The sequence below is a fragment of the Corvus cornix genome, chromosome 2 (genome assembly GCF_000738735.6).
Source record: "Corvus cornix cornix isolate S_Up_H32 chromosome 2, ASM73873v5, whole genome shotgun sequence".
NCBI lineage: Eukaryota > Metazoa > Chordata > Aves > Passeriformes > Corvidae > Corvus > Corvus cornix.
In genome coordinates this window covers 5250070-5274107 of record NC_046333.1, presented here as the reverse complement: position 1 = coordinate 5274107, position 24038 = coordinate 5250070, and the positions used below count along the sequence as shown (strand labels likewise).

General features: G+C 44.5%; 1 protein-coding gene across 7 annotated transcripts in view; it reads right to left on the bottom strand.

Moving 5' to 3' along the window:
• Nucleotides 1-17035: 17035 nt before the first annotated feature.
• The window catches only part of LOC104686420 (sodium channel protein type 5 subunit alpha), a 215177-nt gene continuing 208174 nt past the window's right edge, over nt 17036-24038 (bottom strand). For all 7 annotated transcript variants that reach the window (XM_039549365.1, XM_039549364.1, XM_039549366.1 and 4 more), the window contains 2 exons: nt 23517-23787; nt 17036-21851 (listed from right to left, as the gene is read on the bottom strand). In XM_039549365.1, coding sequence (XP_039405299.1) covers nt 20617-21851; nt 23517-23787 — 1506 coding nt within the window. In that variant the 3' untranslated portion in view covers nt 17036-20616. The remainder of the gene's footprint in view (nt 21852-23516; nt 23788-24038) is intronic.

Below are 24038 nucleotides of genomic sequence, written 5' to 3'. Positions count from 1 at the left end.
TACCCATTCAGAGAAATTACGTTTTTCTAGGAAGCTTTTCTGCTGAAGTACTTCAATCACTGGGATGCTGGTCCAGCAGTGCCTCATGCAGACCTCCCCCACAGCTCACCCACCAGAGGTACGTGACCTGGCAGCAGATTGCACCCCTCTGCAGATGCAAGGTAATTCAGACTTGAAAGGATGCTTTGAGTTTCTCACACAGTAGTCAGCCCCATAATAATTGGAACAAAGAACTTTCTTCAGGTGCGTGAAAGCCTCTCCTCCACAGACAACCAAACTTGGAGAGCAAAGCACTCACATTGTGTCAGTCCCACTCTCTGAGCATCCTGAAATTGTCACCACCCTGGCCATAACCCCTGAATGATCCCTCCTGCACAGCTTCCTTAGGAGGAGCATACTCAGAGCTCAGCCTTGCTCACAAGCGTGTCAAGAACTGCTGATGTGATTATGGGAGACCTTGCTCCCTACAATTCCCTGAAAGGAGGTTGGAGCCAGGTGGGGGTTGGTCTCTCCTTCCAAGTAAAAAGGGATAGGGCAAGAAGAAAAGGCATCATGTTGTACCAGGGGAGGTTTAGATTGGATTCTAGGAAAAATTTCTTCATCTGAAAGGTTGTCAAGCACTGGAACAGGCTTCCCAGGAAAGTGGTGGAGTCACCATCTCTGGAGGTATTTCAAAGCTCTGTAGATGTGGCACTTAGGGGTATGGATCAGTGATGGACCTGGCAGTGTTGGGTTAATGGTTGGAGTCAGTGTTCTCAGAGATCCAACATAAATGTTTCTATGATTATAATGAAGATATAAAAATGGATGAAGCGTTATTTGAACTGTGAAGTCACTTGTCTCATCTCAGTTAGGGTGACCAGCTGGTGCATTTTCTAGAGTGGCCTGGTCCTCAGACTGACTTCACTTGCCTTGTGTAGTGAGCTCCCACAGGAGGCCTTCTAATGGACATCAGGAAAAGAATGAGCTCCACCAAATGCTGGCTAACCCAGTGGTGCCATTCAAGCCTCCCTGTGTCACACTCTGGCTCTGCTTTTGGAGATGAGCACAAGCAAGAGCAGTTTTTTCCTACCTGTGTATGCAGACATATATGTACAAGCTATTTCCAGTATTTTCTGCTTATCCCAGGACTACAAGATGGTGGCAAACAAATGGAGCTTGGTTGTCCTTTTAAGAAGAGACTAAGCAAAAAAATTGAGGTGCAATAAGATGACTTGATTAGAGAAGATAACAGATAGTGCTTTTATGTCTAAGATTCATTACATTAAAAATATCTAAGAGCCGGTGATATAAAAACCCAAAGGGTAGACATCCTGCTTTGAATGCAGGCAGGGAAGAGTAAAATTCAGTCTTCTTCTTGCCCTTTTCCCAAAATAAACAAGCAGAGCAAGACTAAAGAAAGGAAATCCTTAAGAGTGCAGAACCAGCATCACCATCTGCTTAAGCTTAATCTTGCTCAAGATCTTCTCAGCAAACTGCACAGTGCCATTGCCCATGGTGACAGCTAAACCCACTCTCAGACCTGTCAGTCAAAACTAACAGTCCTGACTTAGCATCTAAAATAACACCACACTGCTGTTTTCACCTACCTGATGTGGGATTAGTGAGAGTATGGAGCCATATTTTTTCCCAAGGAACACAGCAAAAAAGTTAAGAGGCCATGGCACAATTTGTGACAAAATTACATTTAAAAGGAAAAAAATCCCCATAAGAGTGATGCTGCCTGGAATGGGGTCCCAGGGAGCCTGTGCCATCCCTGTCCTAGCTGAGATTTAAAACTGAGTAGACAGGGCTCTGACTCACCTGATTTAACATCAAATTCTTGCATTGAACCGTGCTTGAGTAGGGCATTGGACCTCCCAAAGTCCTGAATGGTTTTATGATTTCATGGAACATTACTGACTTACCCTGCAGCAATCAAAGCTACAAACCATGAATTTTACTTTTGGTGCAGGCAATCTTTCAGATACTGTAGGTCCATGCTTTGCACACTTCCAAGGTAGGGACCAAGGACTGTGAATTTGATCTGGTAATTCCTGAGCAGTCTGGGAATCACAGGAGTCCTAATGTGTGTACAGGAGCTGATATCACCAGGGAAACCCTCAGCTCGCTGCTGTCTGGTGTTTCCCATGCCGAGCATGGTGCACTGTGCTACCTGAAAGGTAACAAGAAGCATTAACAGACAAACTGCTTCCCTGGTCAGTAGAATAGGATATTTGGGCAGGAGAGAAAAGACTAAATTTCTTGGTGATGCTCGTGCATTTAGCAGGTGTTGCTCATGGTAGGACACTGCCTCACGTCTGAGGAACCTCTAAGGCAGCAACTGAATTGTCCCTCCAAGAGGCTGTAGCATTGAAAACCTCGTACCAGCTCTTGGCAGGCAGAAACTGGGGCAGGCAGCAGCTACTAACAGCTCTCCTGGCCACATCACTGTGACCTGCTTAAGCATTTGCCTCTGCATTCCAGGGCAGCCCCGGTACAGGATGACTGCACAAAGGTAACCTTCACCCTCTCCTGTGAGCCTCGCCATGCAGTTCTTTCTTCTCCTACCCTATCACGTTTCCAGAACCTCAAACTCACCCAGGAGCCTGTCAGAGTTTTGAATGATTTATTCCACTAATGGCAAAAGCCCTGCAAAGTCCAACCTCTTCCCCTCAGTAGCTGCTGCTGTCTGGGACAGCTCAGGTCACCAGAGGGTGCTGCTGGTGCCCTCCAAGAACCAAGGTGGCAGCTGGAAACCAAAGGTGCTCTTCTCCCCTGGGTTCTTTTTCCCAAGCAGTGACTTGTGTATTTTCAGGCAGATTGGCATTTTCTCCTGTGCACTCCCCCCTCCTGTGGTGGCAGGCTGTGTAAAACCACCTTTCTTTGCAGTCTCAGGCTTGAAGCCTCCTGGAGAGAGATGGTATGTGAAATCCTAAGATTTTGTTCACTCTCCTTCCCAAAGCCACCTGGCAGCCCTGGGTGCAGGAGCAGGAGGGTCTGTAAGGATGAGTGGTTGACCATGGTTACACGTTAAGCAGGTTTGCCACCACCCCAGAGAGGAAAGGAGAGGTTGTGTGCATATATATGCACGTGTGCTGTGTACAAGCACACACAGAACCACATAAAACCAGTGCACCAGTTCCATGGAGCAGCAGAAAAGTCCATCTGAACCTTTTGGCTTCTCATAGCTAAAGCTGTTGTTGTGATGAATTATCCCTACGGTTTCTGAGGCATCCTTGAATTTAGTCTTACATGTTTCTATGCTGTTTGCTTTCAGCCAAGTTAATCCTGGCTGTCTCTTGAGTACAGTTAATGATGTTCTACTCAGAGATTTGCAGTTGTGCATAATGGGGCTGGAGTCCCTCCCTGCGCTCTTCACGCTGCTTTCAGAGACCTTCTGTCGGGTGCACAGGAGTCACCGAGCATTTTGCAAAGGAGTGCCTGAAAATGAATGCTGCAGTCCTAAATGAGCTGCTGTATAATCCTTCTATCTGCCTCAGCCTGTCTCAGATTAATTCTATTTGCCAGTCGCTTTCCCCTTTCTCTAAAAAAGGGACATATTTTTAGCCTCTCAACAAATCTGACACAGTGGAGTTTCCCTCGTGTGTATTCTCACTTGTCACCATTTCTAAGTGTTTTTTTAAAAACTCTTCTTAATTTCTTGTAGCCCAGGACTGGGAATGTAAGATTTATATTACTCACAAGAAACACAGCCCCCAAATTCCACCAGGATAAAAACCCACCAGTGTAAGTTTGTAGAGTCACAGAAAGGCTCTTATTAAAGACAAGCTCCACAGTGGAGCCAGTGGCTCTCTCCTGCCCATGGCTTTAACATGCCCTGGACAGGCCAATTGTGGTTATATAATATGGCTCTGGAGCAGATGCTGCTGTGTTTGGGCTGGGAGATTATAGCTGGCATACACAACTAATGGGAGCTTTCTGACAAATGCAGTCACCCCTGTCAGGCAGGGGATTGCAGCAAGGCAGCCGCTCCGGTGGCTCTTCCCTGCAATCCTGTGCAGCTGGGATGGAGACAGGAACCGGAGTGGAGGCTGCAGTGGGAGCAGGCAATCTTAAAAGCAACAGCAACAAAAAACACCCAAATCCAGCAAATCCTGCTCAACCCACATGTGGCTGGAGGTGCACTGCAGGCTGTGACTGACTGTAGCAGTTGTCAGGCACGGGTATCTCAACTGGGGAAGGATGGTCTACTGCATCCAGGATGGTTGGTGTGCTCCTGTGGCTCAAAGTCTGATTGAGCATTTCTTCTTGTTCCTTTGTGATTCACTACGTGTTTGGCATATTGAGTGTCTCGTCACCTTTTCCAGCGCCGTGACTTGGTGCTGTGGCATGTGCAGCAGGATGCCACCGAGGGGATGGGACAACGGGCCCTTATCAGCGTGCTGGGGACAGTGCTGAGAGAGGCGTTCACACCTCAGTATCAAAAGGCTACGCTAACAACCCCAATCTGCTCTGACTCCCATCCAGAAAATCTCACGTGCCATCTCTGGGTGAGCTTTTTCCAGGCAGGTAGATGGGAGGGAAGCAGAAGGAGACTCTCCAGCTGCTGCTTGCAACAGCTCTGCTCCCATCCCCACCCTTGAGAGACTTTGTGTGTCTGACTGATCAATGCCGGTCCCTGTCATCCCCAGAGGGCTGCAAACACAGCCTCCCAAGTGTCCTGCAGTTTGACAGGCACAGCCATTGCTGTCTGCTGACTCCCAGCACATCTCTCCAAAATCCTGGGATGCTACATCACATTAAAGTGATGGATGAGGAAGAGCTGTACCCAGTGGATTCAAACCTCTCCTTGTTAGCGCTTAAAGGTTGCTTCACATCTGGATTCCACTAAAAAACCTATCCAGTCTGGTTGATAAATAAAGCTCATCCAGGCATAAGACTAAATGAACAAACATTTCTAGTAACACTGGTGTTGTCTGGTTTGAGATATGTGCCACCAGTGGTGACCTTATGCTACCTTTACAGAAAAGGCTAAACCATACTAGGGATAGGATCCAACTAGATCCCTTTCCTCACTAAGTAAAATAATCAACAGGCCACCTCCTACTCATCCTCATTTGGCCATTTCCAGCTTCACATCTTCTGTTTTTTTCTGAAATCTGGCAAAACCGGACTTTTGCTATTGCTACCTGCACTTGGGACAGGCAGGGGGATGAGAGGGAGTGCTACATTCTCATGGCTTACATCATGGGACATCCCATCTCTCCATATGGACCTGTGGCAGAATTCCCAATTTACCTCATTCACTTCCTAAATCCCCACTGAGAAGGGGCATTTCTGAGAAGGGAACTAAAAGGAGATCTGAAAGCTGTTCCAGTGCCTTAGATTTCATAGCATCGTAGATGCATAGAGTCTTTCAGGTCAGAAGGGACCTTAAAGATTATCTCATTCCTACTCCCCTGCCATGGGCAGGGAACCCTCTACCAGACTGATCAAAGCCCCACCTAACCCAGCTTGAGCACTTCCAGGGGTGGGGTATCCACCACTTCTCTGGGAAAAATTTGCATAATAATGTCCCTTGGGAAGGTCTACCCAGGAAATTCTTCCTGCTTTCCAGCCTCATCTGAGGAACCACCTCTCCACTCACAGTCCTGAACAGTGACAGGTCAGATGTGTTGGAGCCCTAACCAAAAGAAGATTGGACCTTGCTGGGCTGCAGACGTGTCGCCTTCCAATTAACACTGTAATTATTCCTTTTTTTGCCCTTCCATCACATCTGTGCACACACACTCCATCCATTCACCCATTTCACAGAGGGCAGAGGAAGCTGACAGATTCTTCAAAGGGCCACTCTGCATTGTAACCCTTTGGCTGCATTTCAGGACCCTTTGGGGCTGGGTACCAGCAGTACCTGAGCTCATTTTAAGCTTGCTGACTTCTAGCAATCAGGTTAAAACAGCATGGGGGTCAGCGTGGGGGTCAGCATGGGCTGAAACATATCCCCAAGCCAGCAGTAGAATCAGTGCACAGAGGGCTCTGCCTCATGCCTGTGGTTACACTGCCATCAGCACCTGAGCTGTGTCATACCCATTTCCCAAAGGCATGTCTACACGATGCTGCAGCTCCTGGCAGGGGCGTCACCAGAATAAAATCTTGGGCTCCAGCCACTGTCCAAACCACAAAGCCTCCCTTCTCCTAGTAAACAGCAGCTGCTTTGCTTCCCAGAAGTGACCACACTTCAGCAATGGCTGTTGCAATGTAAATATTTTCTAACCCACCAGAAACACATGGGCAGGCTGTCCTCAGGGGTTTGTGTCCTTAAAGTGAGAGATGCAAGTGTGGAGCTGGATGATCACACGGGGATTCTTTGTTCATAGGGAGTGCAAGAGCAGGTGATCATGTATTTGCTGTTTAGGAGCAGCTGTCAGCTGAATCCCACCACAAATGGTTCAGTAGTCACCTAATCAAGGATATTAGAAGTGCTGAACCACAGGAGGAAGAGCAGTGGCCTTTTCATGAACCTGATTGTAGCAGAGGAGTGGCAGCTCCACAGTGCCATGGCGTTGCTGGCACTGGGCAGTCCATGCCATGCATCTGCAGCCCAGCTCCTGTGCTTCTGTGGGAAAGCAGCAAGAGATGGGATTGCGAGTCATCATGACTCCACAGGCTGTCCCACAGACCCAGCAATGTCCAGAGAGGCAATATTTCACTGTGTGGTTGGAAGGAGGCTGTGCAAGTGATTATAGTGGTTATTGACATGACCAGTGCCACCAAAATCCTCTAGGACTGTGGTCATTTTCTTAGACTGTTCCAGGGAAAGCAAACATGGCAGAGGAGCCAAAACATGTTATGGCAGATCAAGAAGGCTTCAGGTAACAGCTTTTAGATGCTGATGCACAGCAGGATAATTCTCAACCCCTTTTCCAAATATTCACGAAGCTGGACATTGTGCAATTGTCAATAACACATTAAGAATATATACATGGAAAAGATACTAGATGACCTTGGTTCTTCACAGCATCAGCCACATGGGACAAAGGCTGGTTTTGCTTGAGGCCAGAGCTGGGCTTGACATGGACTTTTAGGGGAGCAGGCTGGATCTGCTGCATTAACAACGGAGGGGCACTTTCAGGTGCTCCAAAAACCCCAGTGGGCAGTGGAGACTCCCACCTGTGGGACATGGTATAGCTTCAGAGTGCTACTAGAGAGGAACTAAATTCTGCCAACAGTGCCAGAGACATCTGGTGTGAGCTGGATGCCCAAGCTTGACCAAAGCTTGAAATTGTAGCCCAAGTCTTAATGAAACAAAAGGCAGATAAAGGAACAGCATTTTCAGAGAGAAAACTGAGGAGTCCAAATGCATGAGCACAATATTTCAATATGATATCTTCAGCCAAAGCTGCCCTTAATAAATATACACATAGCTTTGGTTCAGTCAAAATGTTTAACATACAGTTGCCCAAAAGATGGGAATTTGGGATTTTGTTCAGCTGTTGAAAGTAAACCATCTATTGGCTGCATTACTCTCACTGAAAGTTAGGAAAAATCCTGGCAGAGAATTTATCAGTGACGAGCTGGAGACCTCCATGCCTGAGGGAGGGGAAGGGATGAGGAGCTATGGTGTTTCTTGAGAGTGCCTTGGCATGGCTGATACTCTTGGACTGCCATGTGGCCTCCCATGAAGCATCCCATGGCCCTCCGAGCCTCAAACACCAGCCATGGGCAACAGGACAGACAGCATCTGCTCCCAGGCTGGAGGACATCCACTGCCACTGCTCTTTGGAATGCATCTTGAGAGGAAAAGGGGAATCCTTGACTAGTTTTCCCCCCTCAGAGACCCAAGCATGCAATCTTTATAGAGACTCCAAGTGTCAGCAGAAAGCTCTCTCCTGGAACTTGCCCACTGCTTCTCGTGCTGATCTGTGGCAGAAATTACATTTGCTCTACATAAAGCCTTTGCTTGCTCACAGCTGAGTGATCACCAGCTTTTAATGTGCTATGACAAGGATGACTGGGTGTAGAACCTCTTGGCCCTGCTGCAAGATCACTTTTAGCCTGCAGTGCAGTTTGATCCTTCCTGCTGAGTGTGGCAGGAGACATACCAAGATTTCTTAGATGCCTCTTTGCTCGGCACAGAGGGACAGCTGCTGTTGGGAGCGCTGCCCAGAGCACCCTTTGTGCCTCAGCAGCAGTCGTGCTGCACATGGGGAGAGAAAGAAAGTGGATTTACTGCTGAGTAATGCATTTGTCTCCCTCTGGCCTTGGGTCCTGGGATGATGTTGCTGTCACACAGCGAAGGGAGTTGTCTTTAGCACAAGGAACATCACTGATAAACATAAAGTAAAGAGATTTAACAAGCAGGAATCAACAACACCACCAAACTGCACTCCCATCTTGGGTCATTGGCTCCTTGGGATGGCGTTCTGTCCCAGCAGGTTATCTCCCCAGGAGTGGTGACAGCAGTAGCGAGATCATGCTTTGCATTCTCTGTGGTCATCTTCTTGCAAGCCAGCAGACATTTGAACCCCACCAGCATTAGATTTTGTGGTTACTTTGTAATGCAAGTGTAATTGAGCCCTTCTGCGGCTTTGGCTTCATTAATGTTGCACTCATTTTTAGATCATGAAACAGCCTACCTTTTCCATCCTCAAAAAATGAAGAACATGTTTTGGCTCAGAAAAATGACCTCAAAAGCCCAGGAGGGAGACGAGGAGTCCTCTCCAGGTGAGCAGCATTCAGAAATTCCTCCTGAAACCATGTATTTCCATGTATACATACACATGAATGCAGAGCTCTGCTTTTCTGGTTTTATTTTTTAAAATATTATGAGATCAGTTAGACTTAAGGGAAAAAAAATCAGCAGACATCCTTTCCCCAAAGTCCCCAGTTCCTAGGAGCCTACCACACTTGGTGGCTTGACAAACCAGCCAGGTTTCTCACTGGGACTGAACAGATGGAGAAGCAGCCTGTCCTAGGGAACTTCCCAGGCTTCTCCCCAGCTGGAAGAGCCCTTTGTCAAAGTGATTATTCCTATGCCACTGAACAAGACATGACCAGGCACCGACTTCAGTGCTGCCACACCGACATCCAGACTACAGAATTGCTCTGAGCACTGCAGCACTTGCTCCCTGTGTGCTTCCTGGGCGTGTTAACAGCTTGGTGGTGCCACCCATATTTCATCCCTCTGTACCCTTATACCCTTCCCAGTTTCTGATTGTCTCCCATCACCAGCTGCCTGTTCCACCAACATTTCTTTTCCCAGCGGCTATTTCCCCTTTAGGAAGGTTTTGGGAGGCACTGATTTAGCAGCACGCCCTGATAGGTGAACAGAGAAAGATCCCTGGGACTGCTCTGATTTAGGTCAGTCTCCCAGCCATGATTTTCAGGGTTCAGACTGACTAAGGACTGCTTCAGCTAAGCAGGGGGAAGGTGACACCCCACTCAGGGAGACCAGAGTTTAGTCCTGCCATCCAATTTACCCTCTGGGCAAGAAAAGCAACCTGTGACTGATTTTGGTAACCAGCTGGAGTGTAACCTATGTGAGCTGGAAACACAGCCCAAGATGTGGCCCATGCAGATTAACAGGCCTGACTGGCTCACTGCTCCAAAACTACTGATGGCTGAGGTTAACAGAGAGTGTACTTTTATTTGGCTCTCCTAAACTCTAAAGACAGAGTAAAAAACGCCAGCCCAAGAGCTGGAAGTTGATGTATATCCTTACAAAGAGGGAAATTAGCAGAAAACCAGCGTTTGGAACCAGTGTAGGGCATCTCAAGCATTTTGGAGGGGAGAGGGAATGCAGCATGTCTCATGCTGGATGTGAGGTACTGCCTTGTGCCCAGGTTTATAGACAGAGCTGTAAGCCACGGAATACTTAATTCACATTGAAGCGACCACCTTCTCATCGCTTCTGTCAGCAACATGACGCTCTTAAGGAAGTCTGAGCCTTGCAGACAGACCTGTCTGACCCCATTAGCTTGGGAGAGAGATGAGTGTTTGGAATGGAAACTCTCATCCTGGCTCTTTCATAGACCAATAAGACAGAGCACCAAGGTGCAAACATCGGAGTGACTCATAGCAAGCTGAGCTGAAATAGAGATGATATTGAAGCATTAATAACAGCATCTTCACAGCCTTTAGAAAACCAGCCTTGGTGATGGCAAGGCAGGGGAGAAAACACACTTCCAGGGTAAAGAAGCTGTTTGAGGGCCTGATGGAGAGCAGGAATTCCCCTCCTTTAATAAAGGGATTTATTTGCTGAGTAGGTGATAACATCAAACTGACACCCCTGGAGGGAGAGCATCCCAATTTAGGATAGCGTCACGAGTGTGTTTTGCCAGTCACTATGAAGGTATTTACATGCATTTAATCCACACAGTCAGCTGGTGTGAGAGTCAAAGCTCTCAAATTAGAGCCGGGTAAGGACCTTAATCTTCAGGCTTCAGGGATTTGGACACAGCTCTGAGACAAGAACTGTGATACTTGCAAGCATCAACTGCCTACACCAAGAATGGAGAGGATTAAAAAAAGCTCAGATTGATAATTGCAAACATCACCAGATAAAAAGATTGCTACAGGATCATGTTTCATCTCATTCGTTACTCTGGGAAGGTTCTTTTAACTTCATTTGGAGTTTACTTCAGGACAGAATGCTGAGGAAAACATGTCCTGCTTACCTACATGGAGGTGACAATATGGTTTTACTGAAAATTCCCCCCATCAGTTCTGAGCACTTGAACTAAGTTCCTTTCAGAAGAAACTAAGAAACAGTCTGAGCATGAAGGAGTGCTCTTTGTCCACCCTTCCCAATACAAGCTGCAGCACTGAACTGACTGGAGAGGTGTACAGCAGCAAGTCACCCCTCCCTGTGCCTCTGCAACCTTATAAAGCAACAGCCATACCAGCCCTGTTAGATTTGGACAGGGGCCACATTTACCACCTTCTGGAGCCTGGGTAGTTCTCCACCTTCTCCCTGTCAGTGTCCAGGAGTGTTTCTATGCCAGACACTCCAAGAATGTGAAGGCTGACTAATCTTCAGGCTGATCTTACATCCTTCCCTGGGAGGCTGAGGTGAGAGGCGATCACAGCTGCTGGGTAGCAGGCTCACACTCTGGTTCCTGAAGCTGTTAAGTCCTCAGGACTCTACCCAAAAGTAAGCTTTGCAGCCTTTGTGGGTTTAAGGCTCCTGGAATATGCATACCATATGTGAAAGGCAAGACCTTCTCATGGTCCAACAGGGTAGGGCAACAGTGGGGTGAAAAACTGGGGCCTTATCCTTGGTGGTCACACCTGACCTGTGGACACCAGGCACTCCTGTTTTCAAGGGGGCAATGTATGTTTGGCTGCACTAGGGCAGTCCAATGTCAGGCTCAGAAAAAGGTCAGAAACATGACTTCAGCTGAGCATTCCCCTTTCTGGTTAACTACTACAACTTGGCAGCAAAATGAAGATGTCTTCCCTGAAGCCTAGAAAGCCTCCATAAGAGAGAAATTAGGTGTTCTCTGGCCTCTGTTGTCTTCTCAGTGGACAGTAGGATAATTCACTCAGCCCAGCCCTATTGCAAATGCCATTGCAAGGAGCTGCTTTATTGCCAGACAGCCACTCCTGGCAAAAGAAATTTCACCATGGTTTGCATGGCAAAGAACTTTGGCCTTAAGCCAGGTCATTTTAATTGTGGTGGTTTGGGGTTTTTTTTTGCATCCCACACTAACATCCAGGTGTGCCGTGTGCTCTGATGCAAGGAAAGTAGAGAAACAGCCTGGCTTATGATTGCTCACAGGAGTAGCATCACTGGGGTTGAATATTACAGGGTTTCAGAGGGGCTTTCTTCTGACAGTGAGGGGAAAGAGGACTCGGGTCCAAGTTCCCCAAAACAGCCATGAGTTTTAAAAAACAAATAACGAAAGAGGATCTTATTTCCAGTGGATATATTTTCTTGCCCACCACATTTTCTCTTCTGACTTACTGTATCATGGTGCTTTGCAATGCACTTTCTGGGAGGTGAATCCAACCCCTGCAGACCCACTGACAGGAGCACATCGAGACTGCTGCCCTCTGCACCTTCTCGCTGCCTGGAGAGGACAGTGCAGTGAAACCCTGGGGCTGGAGAGCTTGCCCAGCTCAGCCCTGCAGCATTTCTGTGGAGATAAATGATTCCTGGAGGAGCAGCCGGCATGCAGATAAGCAGTTATCTGTGCTGTGCACACACAGAGGTGTCAGTCGTGGCACTGCACACAGCCCTGAGCTGCATCACTGCTGATGCTACCCAGGTGACTGTCACCTGCTCTGACAGATTGATGCCGGTGTCATCACCACTGAGCTTACCCCCTTCACCTGCCACCACGCTATTCAGCAGCTGCTCCTACCAAAGCAAATCAAGGTACTTGTAAACTTCTAATCCCCACCTTGCTTCTCCCACTATTTTCTCAACTCCTCCAACTTTTTCTGAGAAGCACTTTACAGCTGCATGGCCATGGAGAGAGGTACAGGGTTGATCTTACCTCTAATGTGCACAGCCATCCTCCCAGCTCGTCCTGGAAAACAAAAAGTGAAATGCCTTCCATCTCAAGTACCTTCCCACTGGATGATGAAGGCAATCCAAACAAAGCTCAGGGCACCAGAACTAACAACATCTGTTTTCCTGTGTTTCATGCCATGGAATTGGTGGTCCTTGGTGGCAAAGCAAATGCAAATTAATTTTTCCCCCTACAATGTGAGGCATTTATATGACCTGCCCTTGATGTGAAAATGTTTTATCTTTCCTTAAGACCTGAGCTCTTTTTACAAACTTTCCCGCTTGCCAAAATCTCACAGCCTCCTCAGCTGATTCTTTTTGCAAAACTCAGGAATTCTTTTGTCTTTGAGACTTCCATCTCTCAACCAAACCAGACTGAAACAGGCCAGGGGGAGAGACACTGGCAGAGATGTACGGACCCTGTGATTATTATTGTTACAGTATTATCCAGGCAGGTCCTGAGAGGAACCTGCCCTCCTTTGAGAGCTGATATCTTCCCTGCCTGGGTAAGAAGCTCCCTTCTCCTGCTGCACAAGAGAAACAGCTGTCTTTACCCCATTTCAATTATCTTTACCCCATTTCAACCACAAGCTTTAGAGAAGACCCTGCACATCTGCAGCACAGCACTGCTGGAGCACTTGGCACAGCTACAAACCTCCTCCTGCAACATCCAGAGCAACTCACCCTCAAGCCACAGCATCCCACTTCCTCACAAGGAGGACCTTCTTCTCTTCTGCCTCAAAGATTTTCCAGCAAACCTGACAGCAAATCCAGGCTCCAACAAACCCAGTCAAGCCTCAGAAAATCCCTTCAGTCCCCACTCCCGTAATAAGAGAAAGGAAATTGATTAAAGCTCCCACTGGCTCTTTCTCTGCCTTGTCTGGCCTGTGGGGTAAGGCAAGGACAGGTGGAGGTGATGTCCACTGCTTTTTAAGGTTTATCATGGCTGTGGCTGCAAGCTGTGGTCCACAGTCTTGGAGAGTAAAAAAGGAATATAAAATTCCTTCAAGATCGACAAAATAATAATAAAAAAAGCTCTTTAGATCAGCCTGCAACATTTCCACTTCTGCTGGGAGCAGGTTCAGAGCAGCACCTGCAGGGATGCTGCAGACCCTGCAAAGAAGAGGTGTGAGCAGACCTGAAATGAGCACTTGGTTGTGTCTACAAAAGAGCTGGCATAAAGGAGACAGCTTTGGGCTTAGGCTCAACTTTCCCCTGTGCCTGGGCTGCCATTGCACAGATATTTTCTACAGAGCTAGGCCTGCATGATGCAGTGAGCTTTTCTCCTTCTCAGGCACCACCAACACAAACCATGCTGCTGGTTTCTTTCCAGGAGGGCTTTGTTGGTCCTCAAAAAAGTTAGAAATTCCTTTACAGTCCAAGATGTCCCCAAGGGCCATGAAGATGATTAGAGAGGCATGGAACACCTCTGCTATGAGCGAAGGCTAAGAGTGCTGGGGTTGTTCAGACTGGAGAAGAGAAGGCTCCTGGGCTTTTAAGTCCTGCCAAGACTTAAGGGGGACCTATAAGGAAGATATGGATAAATATTTTAGGGGAATTCTGTTGTGATAGGACAAGGAGTAATGGTTCTAAACTAAAAGATAGGAGATTCAGACTAGATGTAAGGAACAATTTTTTTACAATGAGGGTGAGGCACTGGAACAAGTTACCCAGAGGAGCTGTGGCTGCCCCATCCTTGGAAGTGTTCAAGGCCGGGTTGAAAGGGGCTCTGAGCAGCCTGGTTTAGTGGAAGGTGTCCCTGCTCACTGCAGGGCAGTTAGATTTGATGACTTTTAAAGGTCCTTTCAAACCCAGACTCTTCCATGATTCAATGAGTCTGTGTCACCAAGACTGTCACCAAGGGCTGAACTGTGCTATATTGCATTGGGCCCTGTGACTCCCGGTTTGTACCCTCTGTAGAAATTAAAATGAACACAGTTTGTCCCTGAGCTAGAAATGAAAACTAATTCATTTTTTGCTTAGTCTGCAAGTTTGGAACGAGAATTAAGCCAAACTTGTGTAACTGGGACAGTCTATATGAAAAAAAAGTGTTAGAAACTTTGTTTCCTTATGGGAATTGCTAATTGCCTTTAGCTTTAGAGAAACTGAGATTCCACAGAAGCCACAGAAGTTCTAAAATAGAGCTGCATAGTTCAAGTCACCTTTAAACTTCTTTTAGAACCACGCATATAATGATTTTATCATAATTGTCTTTTGTCTTTTTCTCTCGAAACCCCAGTTTTTTGACTAACAGCTGTTAGAAAACCAGAAAGCTTGAAAATATGACCAGATCATATAAAATAATAGTAGTAGAAGAAAAGGAGACAATTCTTCTGAATTAAAATTTCATTATTTAAGCCACTCTGCTGACGTTTGAACACTGGATAGTGGTTTCTGGGACTGCACAGATATTTTCTAGGGAAAAAACAACCTCCGATGCTCAGACCCAGCTGAGACTCACAACCCAACGTGAAGCAACGAGAGTCCAGGGAAAAACAACTGCAGCAGCAGTCTCAGAAACTTTGCCATGGCAAAAGCACGTGGGCCAGGAGCTGCCTAAAGTCCTGTTTGTCAGCTGGCTAAAATAGCTCAGGCGGAGGTGCTGACAAACCCATGCCCGCACCGCAGCCCAACACCTCCAGCCCTCGTGGGGTTATCAGTGACGTTTGACTCCGAAGCATTTTTTTGTTGGCTGCCAATAGCTATTCCCCGAGGACTATTTGCTTTCACATGCTTTCCCTTTGACACGGCTGCTATTTCTTTGCAATATGTAAACACTCAGAAGGATTTCCATGTTTGTTCTTCGCCCGGCATGGACGTTCTTTCACAGCTCGCCGGGAGAATTGACACGAAGGAGCAGCCGCTCCGCAGGCATCCAGCGCTTTGTCTCCGTGTGCTGTGCTCCCATCTGCTTTCTCCAGCTATAAATCCAGTTCTGCTCCAGTCTCCACACCCCTGGCACACAGCAGGAAAATGCATTCCTGGTGCCAGAAACACGACACTGCCATCCTACATGGGCGTCCTTTAGAGCCCAGCAGAGGCTTTGCACTGCAAAGCATTTATTCTTTATTTCTCCCCTTCCTGCAGCGATGTTTTCTGACTATAAAAATTCTCTTTCAAATAAATTACTAATATGTGACTTTTCCTAAGAAAACTGACTGGGCTGCCCATGCTGCTGTTAACTCTCTCTCATAATGATGATTTTTTTCCAAAGTGATCTTGGTATTTAACAAGACAATTTACATCAAAAGCAAAAAGGAACAGAAATCATTAAAGAAAAAAAATCTTAAAATGAATCTAGAAATTGAGGGCCCTGACTCCAACCTCATGGATTGCACCTAGGCTTGATTTAATAGATCTGCTGCTTTGTAAAATCAACTTAATTTTACTTATTAACCTAGTTAAGTTAAAAGAGGGTAGATTGGATATTAGGAAGAAATTACTCATTGTGAGGGTGGTGAGACACTGGAACAGGTTTCCCAGAGAAGTTACTGCTGCCCTATCCTGGAAGTGTTCAAGATGGGGTTGGATAGAGCTTGGAGCAATCTGGTCCACTGGAAGGTGTCCCTGCCCATGGCAGGGGGGATTTGGAACTAGATGATCTTTCAGACTCATTCCAACACAAATAATTCCATGATTTATAAAAAAATCCACATTTTCTGAGGAGCCAGTCCTCCAGATTCCTTGCTAGGGCTGAAAAACAAGAAATCTAATTGGCAAATTTTGGTTTTTTTAAAAATTTAATCCTGAAAATTAGAGAAAGCCTTTAGAAACTTTCCCAAGATCTGCATGAAAATAAAGAGAGTCCTGTTACCCAAAGCAGCCCCTAGTACAGTGATGGGAACACATCTATAGAAGTTAGGCAATTCTGGTAAAAATCTAGATGTGAAAATCTTCATAGTGGGGATCATGACACTGAACTTCCTTCACATGGGAATTTTGACCACAAATTCTAACCAGGAATTTCCTTAAGTAACCTGTCCTGTCCCTACAGAGAATTCTCATTTCAGCAAACTGCTCCTCCTAACCAAAAATATCTTCCTGAATTTCAGAACGATTCATTCTATACACACTCAGAAGTCAAATTATTATATGACACATTTTAGCAACTGCTTATTAAAAAAAAAGTCTCCACAAGTCAGACTGCCCCAGGTTAATATAAAACATAATTATAAACTGATTTTATTGAACTAATTCAAAGGTCTGACTGAATTGTTTCATTGCAGTTCAAATTAGCTTTCCTCCTTCAGCTAATTCTACTGGGCAGGATGGGTTGAAGTATCAGTGTTGGGTTCATCCTATAAATGATTCTGTTTGAAGAGACTTTCAAATCTGCTTCAAATTCATCTGATGCAGCCAGGAATTCTCCACTGATTTCAACAAGCTTTGGATGAAGCCTTTAATGCTCTGTAGGCTGCCTTCCAATGTAAGATGAACTGGAGGGGTTTTCATCAACAAGCCTCCTAGCAAAAGTCACCATGCATTTCCCAAACAAATATGTAGAAAAAGAGTCAGAGAAATAATAACATAAATGTTGATAACATAACCCAAAAAAAAAAAAAAAAAAGGCAGAGGAAATATTTGTTATCCTTATTTATTTAATAAAGAAACATAATAAACTTGAATTTTTCCAGGTACAAACAGCTTAATATGTCCTATGATATTGGCTGATATTTTCCTTGCTCTTTTTGTAGCTTGAGTGATTCATGTGGTAGACTTTATTGAACAAATCAACAGAAAAAATGGTAGCACTCACCATGCTCATAGACAGTGTGGGCCAGCTATTGAGTTAGTGTCTTAAACTAAATCACTGCACTGGGAGGTTGTATCATGGCTCGATTCAGATCGGCATCTCCAGTAACAAAAATCTACAAGTGAGGTTATTTGACATTTTTGAGGGGAGTTCTTCATACCATAGAAAGACACCATTCCCTCTTCATCCCTAAAGAAACGCGCCACAGAACAATAGAAAACCCAATAGAAAACCAACCTTCCAGTTACAAAGGTTTCTGAAAGTAATTTACAATTCAATTTTAGAAAGTTGCACTGTAAACATCTAGAGTTAAGACCCTCTTTCAGATTTTTTGCATTACTTTTTTTTTATTTTTAGAGGTTTTGGGTAAAAGAACCATTTGTAATGGCATCAGTACTATAGGGTTTCACAGCAATGACACTAAAATGTTCAATTCAAGGGTGAAATGACCAAAGAAGGGATCTTCTCTACTAAAATCAGTGACCAGCTAATTGTCTCTTTACATTCCATTCGTTACTGGGCCTGACTCTTAATAAGAAGAGCAGTTGAATATTTTCTAATGTAAATTGCAAATAATTAAAATATTGTTAAAACAGCATAGCCAACAACTCACTTTTGAGTGCAGGCTGGTGTTTTCCTTGGGTTTCAAAGAGTTTACATAGTACATGAAAAGAAATCACATGAGAAATGCTCCTTTTCCTTAGTATTTTTCCCTCTTTCTTTTTTTCATTCTAAATCTTTGAAAGGAAAATAATTTTGCTAGTTGTCAGCCAATAAATGCTTGTTCAGCAAGTAATGAATGTACTATTTTCTAATTAAACAGTTTCATTATAGGCAGCAGCTTGTTGCTAATGATCGATAAATCCCATTGAGGAGAAAACATTTTAATCAGTAAGTCGTGTCCTCTGAGTGTCAGCCACTCTATAAACTCACAAGATACATATATATGTATAGATATACGTATGTGTGTGTATATATATATGCATATAAATATAAAAATCGCATACTCTTTCTGGGTGATATGTACAGTCAGAATAACATTACAGCATAAATACACAGGGAATCTGTATAAAGTTTCTCTAATTTGAGAAGCCTTGAGCAATTCTGTTTTTTTTGGGGGAGGTGAGGGGTGGGGAGGGGGGAAAGAATAAAGAGTGATTTCACTTCAAGGAACGACGAGTAGTCCCCTTAAGTTAGAATCTAATTACATACAAGATTTAAAGGCAACAAAATGCCCAGAGGAACAGCCCTATGTTATACACCATAGACATGAGGTTAAAAGGGCAAGAGAGCATGATTATAATAATACTTATAGAGTATGGTTCATTCCCTTATAGCACTTTGCAATCAGAAAGTCTTACAACACCCCTGTGAGGTAGGTAAGTATTATTATTCCCATTTTACAGATGGGTAAACTGAGGCACAGATAGGTTAAATTATTTGCCTAAAAATCATGTAGTAAGAATCAGGAATAGACCCCAGGAATCCTGATGGCAAATCCTCTGAAGTAACCAATAGACCACTCTCAAGTGAATGCCTGAGACACCTCTCAATGAATGGAGAGAATATATTAGCCCATATTTACACAGATACATTGTCATCCTTTTGACGTGTTGTCGTACATATTCTGACTTGTTTAGAGGACAGATAACAATGGCCATAGATAAACTTGACTGTAACATGTTGTTTTAATTCTTGTTGCTAACCCCGTGTGGTTTTTTGACTCCTTTACAACCTGGGATGTAACTAAATGTTAATGACAATACACCTTAAATACATTCTTGATATCTTTGCTTCTCCAAGGTGAAAAAGCACAACTACTCTTCCTTAAAGTGCAATGGCTCATTACAGAAATCTCAAGATTTTCCATGAAGTCCAACCAAACCCAAGTACAATCAGTCTGAAGGTGAAAAAGAAAGAACTTGTCTGTAATGACGGACATCTCTCTATATTCCATAAAGAATTTCTCACATTCTATCGAGGCTGAAGGATAATAAATAATAATCTATGTTAGCACGTAAAAACCTCTAATACCTTTCTACAGCCACACAGCCACCTTTCACCCCACTGTCACTTCTTTGGCCTGAAGCTGAAGGACACATCAACCGTAAATATTACTTTGCCTACAGGAATGAGGATATAGCTATTATCTAGTAAATTTTTTTATTGGTTCCTGTATTTCTTGTCCTTCCCCAGAAACCTAACTGTACCATCCGAGAAAATGAAAGATGGACCTTCAGTAAAAAGGATTCAAACCTTCAAAATTTATGTACAGATCCAGAGGCAATTCCCCTCCCACCTTCTTGATCACACTGTCTCAGCCGTTCCGCATGGCCCAGTTTGCCTTGATTTATTACTATTAGTAGTATTAGTAGTAATTTTTTTTGAGTAATATTGATGCACAGAGTTCCAAATAAGGCTGCTTAGCTCAGTGTTCCTGGGGAAAATGTGATCTATCCCACTACCATAACAGAAACTTTGCCAGCCTAGATGGTGCTTTGGATCACTACACACAAACGTGATGCGCTGCTTCTATGGCGAGCTTGATTGTGGATTTCAAAGCAGATTCTTGAAACATACTAAAAAATTAGTGCTTTTATTAACAGTTTTACAAACAGAATCCATTGAAGTCTAGTTTCCTGAAGGATAGAACAAGCCATTTCTCTCATTATTTCTACATCATTTGTTTCTCTGGTTTTTTTTTTGTGTGTGTGTTTCTGCTGATGTGCAGTTGCAAGTCCCAAGAGGGAGGGCTTAGTGTAATCAACAGTTTAAATGTTGCTAATTTGATACTTCAATTTGCAGCAACTTTCCTCTTCAAGCCATGGGGATCCCGCAAGTTCCTATTACCTTGACTCAGAGTTCATCATGAAGAGTGTAAGGATCATTAATCTCCATGGAAAAAGAGACTTTTTTTTTAAGTAAAAAAATATCAAATATAATAAATTTATGAAAGACCATTCACAACATATACAGTAAGTGTTACATTTTGCTACAGCAGCTGTGATTTTTTTTTTCTTTTTAGAATGCAAGGTCGTACATCGCCATAAGTAAACACACTAATATGAGTAAGACCTTAAATGAATGTATACAGCCAGGCTTTATCTGTGGATAGATATACACTGTGTTTACTGTTTTACAGTCTAGCCTATTCTTATTCACACCGTTGATATAACAGCTATGACCCTGCAGAGAATCTTCCTGTGCATATATAAATATAAATATTGAGCCAAGTCAAAAAGAGCAGGGTCAAAGGTTATATGACTTATTAGACTCCTGTATTTTAAGGGTAAAAACTCCATTGTTTCTTTTGCAACTAATTTTTAATAAGAAGGCTGCTTCAATCGTTGTGTAGTTACAGCATTACATTCTGTAAACAATGTTTTAAAGCATTCTAAACAAACATTTAAACAATTGATTCTTTATCCTTGTCGGGTGAGAGAAGACAATCTATAGCCTCATCGCTTTTGCTCAGGTCCGTTATCTTCAGCTGAAGGTTTTCACTCGTGCCCCTGGTGACGCTGTCATAGGATGGAGGGAAAGAGGTGGAGGACAGAGTTTCTGATTTGTCTATTGGCCTGCCGTAGTTTTCGTTCATCATGAACGCAATGAGACCCTCCTTCTCGGGCGCATCGTCCTCCAGGATGCTGCTTTCCAAAGTTCTGTGCCGGTACAAGTAGGATGCCTGCTTCATGGAGCGCCGGAACAAATGTCTCCTGTAGGCCCTCTGGATGATGATGGCGGAGACCTCTTCTTGCTTCCGTCTCAGAGTCGTTGTAATCGGCTCGTAAGAGATCTTAGACGGATTTGCCGCCATGAACTTTTCTTCCATCTGTATTTTAAGGGCATCCATCTCTCCGGATTCTCCTAGCACCCTTTTTGTAAAAGCAAACAAAATATCCAAGCAATGGATCCTGTCTCCGCTGACCATGGGCAGGTCCATCGCTATGAGTTTGATTTTGTTTGGTTTCGCTATGCGCAAAGGTTCTGACAGCGCGTCTGCAAAGTCTGAAAGTGCAGAATACTCAATAAACTGAGTGGCTTCGGGGTCAAACTTCTCCCAGATTTCATAGAACATATCAAAATCATCCTCGCTTAGAGGCTCTGTACTTTCCTCAGTGGCTACACTGAAGTTCTCTAAAATAATGGCTATATACATGTTTACAACAATGAGAAATGATATAATGATATATGTAACAAAGAATAAAATGCCTACGGCAGGGCTCCCGCAGTCTCCCTTTGAACCATTTGCATTGGGAAGGTTTGGGTCGCAATACGGTGGTCCGGTGTTTAAAATAGGGTTGAGAAGACCATCCCAGCCAGCTGATGTGGTGATTTGGAAGAGACAGAGCATGCTGTTAGCAAAGGTTTGGAAGTTGAACATATCGTCAATGCCACCTTCCATCTTCACATAGGCAAAGTTAGCCATGCCAAAAATGGCATAAATGAACATGACCAGAAACAGCAAGAGGCCAATGTTGAACAGAGCAGGTAGGGACATCATTAAGGCAAACAGGAGAGTTCGAATTCCTTTGGCTCCCCGGATGAGTCTCAGGATCCGGCCAATCCGAGCCAAACGAATGACTCTGAAGAGTGTGGGAGAGAAGAAATATTTCTGGATGATGTCAGAAAGTACAGTGCCTTGGAAAGAAAAGAGACAAACAGTGAGTTAGTGCATGGGAAATAATCCCAGGCTTTCCTTTAAAGCAATCAGTCAGGATTATTGAGAAAATAAGTGGAAATTTGCCCAGATTGGAAGGCCCACAATAAAAGGAAAGGCATTGTCGGTCTTTTCATGCCCATTTAATCCATAAAAAGTTGTGAGGCTATAAGCAAAGAATGGTAGTGGTAGTTTTATTAAAGGAAAGATTTTCTGTTGGTAATGGAAACCAAGATCAGCTCAAGACACAGATGACTGCAGCTTTGCCCAACATCCACCTGAGAAATTTGAGTGCAGATTTGTCTGATATGTCAATACTTTTGTCTGTAAAATAGTAAGTCAGAAATGCTGGTGTGCTGGGCCTGGCTTTTTTACGCCACCACCAGAACAGCACAGGTTTCTGCTCTGTATCCACTTCGTTGGTTGGTTGCTCATCAATTTTTCCAGTTTCCCTGATGGGCTGGGAAGGAACTAAGGGCTAAGGCTGTACTACCAAGGAACCGAGCTTGCACCCCTGTACTAAACTCTTCCTGCAGGAGCACAGCACTTGGTCCAGAAAGTCTGTCTGCATTGAGCTGTGCTGAGCTCCTGTCTCCTACAGGAAAAGGTCTCTCTGGGATGGCCCAAGGCCTCTGACACTGAAACAACCTGGCTGATCACAGGCCAGCATTGTGAGCAACATGACAGCTCTGGTTAAGTGCCTGCTATGGGCACATCCAGAGCATCCGACCTCAAGGATCCGGTGACAGCTGTGTGGCAGTGATGTTCCCTGGGTGACCCAAACCTGTGAAATCCAGGCTGTTCAATGCCCCCAAAGCACAGGTGGGTCTCTGAGCACCAGAGATCTGCATTAGGATCTTGCAGGTTCCCCAGTCCACTCAGGGTGTTCAGAGCAGCAGGAGCATCAGGCAATGAGACATCTCTGTTCACCCAACATGACACTTCCTCGTTCACCTATCCCCTCCCTCAAAATGGAAAGTTTTTTTGCAAGAGTTGAATTTCTGAGCTCCTGTTGCTCACTGGATCAGTTGAGCATCTTCCAGTTGCTCCTTTAGTTACATCTTTAATGAAAACTTTTGGCAGGATTTCAGATTCATTTGACCTGCACTTCTTTATCATCTAATACACATCTCTGTTTGGGGCTGCAGAAGAGCAAATGGCACAACCTGACAATAAAACTGTGTCTTTCAGTTTCATCCCTTGGATATATGAAGATGTGGAGCTCTAGTGACAACAGGGCTGAGAAAAGTCAAACTCACTGCATTGCCCAAACCTGCCCTGAAGGACTATTTCAAACTTCTGTAATAAAAAGCAAATAGCAAAGCAATAGCAATCCACATGTGCACTTTTCAGGTGGCTTTTTTACTTCTCTGTCGCTGGCTGTTAGAACTGGTGTTAACTGTATACTGTGGCCAGTTCGTGTTTCATCACCATGAACCATTAAGTGTACGGTTTGATAAACCTCCTAATTTTGCTGATCAGTTATTGTTAGGCAGTGGTATGTTAGATTATAATTACATATTAAAATTGTGTTTAGGATTTAATTCTCTGAATTGAAAGTGTGTATTATTGCACAAACCCTTTAAGGCTGTCAATTTTATGCGTTTCTAACATTGGAGTCTGGGTGAAAATCCAGGGTCACCTACCTACGATGGACAGAATCACAACCACAAAGTCAAATATGTTCCAGCCGTTGGTGAAGTAGTAGTGTCGCAGAGCCAGCATTTTGAAGATGCACTCCCCAGTGAAGATGGCAACAAAAAGCATGTTGATTTTATGGAGGATGTTCACTTTTTCTTGACTCTGGTCATCCGTTTCCACCATCATGGTAACCATGTTAAGGCAGATGAGGATCATGATGGAGACATCGAAGGCTTGTTTTGAGACGACATCAAAAATAAAACCTTGGTATTTGTTCTGGGGGAAGGGATAAGGTTTAGTTAGGAAATTTGAGCCATGTAAAAATGATGATTTGTCTCCTGATTGATCAGAAATTAGAGGAAAACAGACAATATACTGCATCTGACTGGAACTTCATAAACTTAAGGGTGATGATGAATGCTTTTTTGATGGAGCTTTCAAACCCATTTGCTCCTAATGCTTTTTGAAACTACTGTAAACAAGACACTGGCCATGAATTTATTCAGTGCAGGCAGGTGGCCACTGGC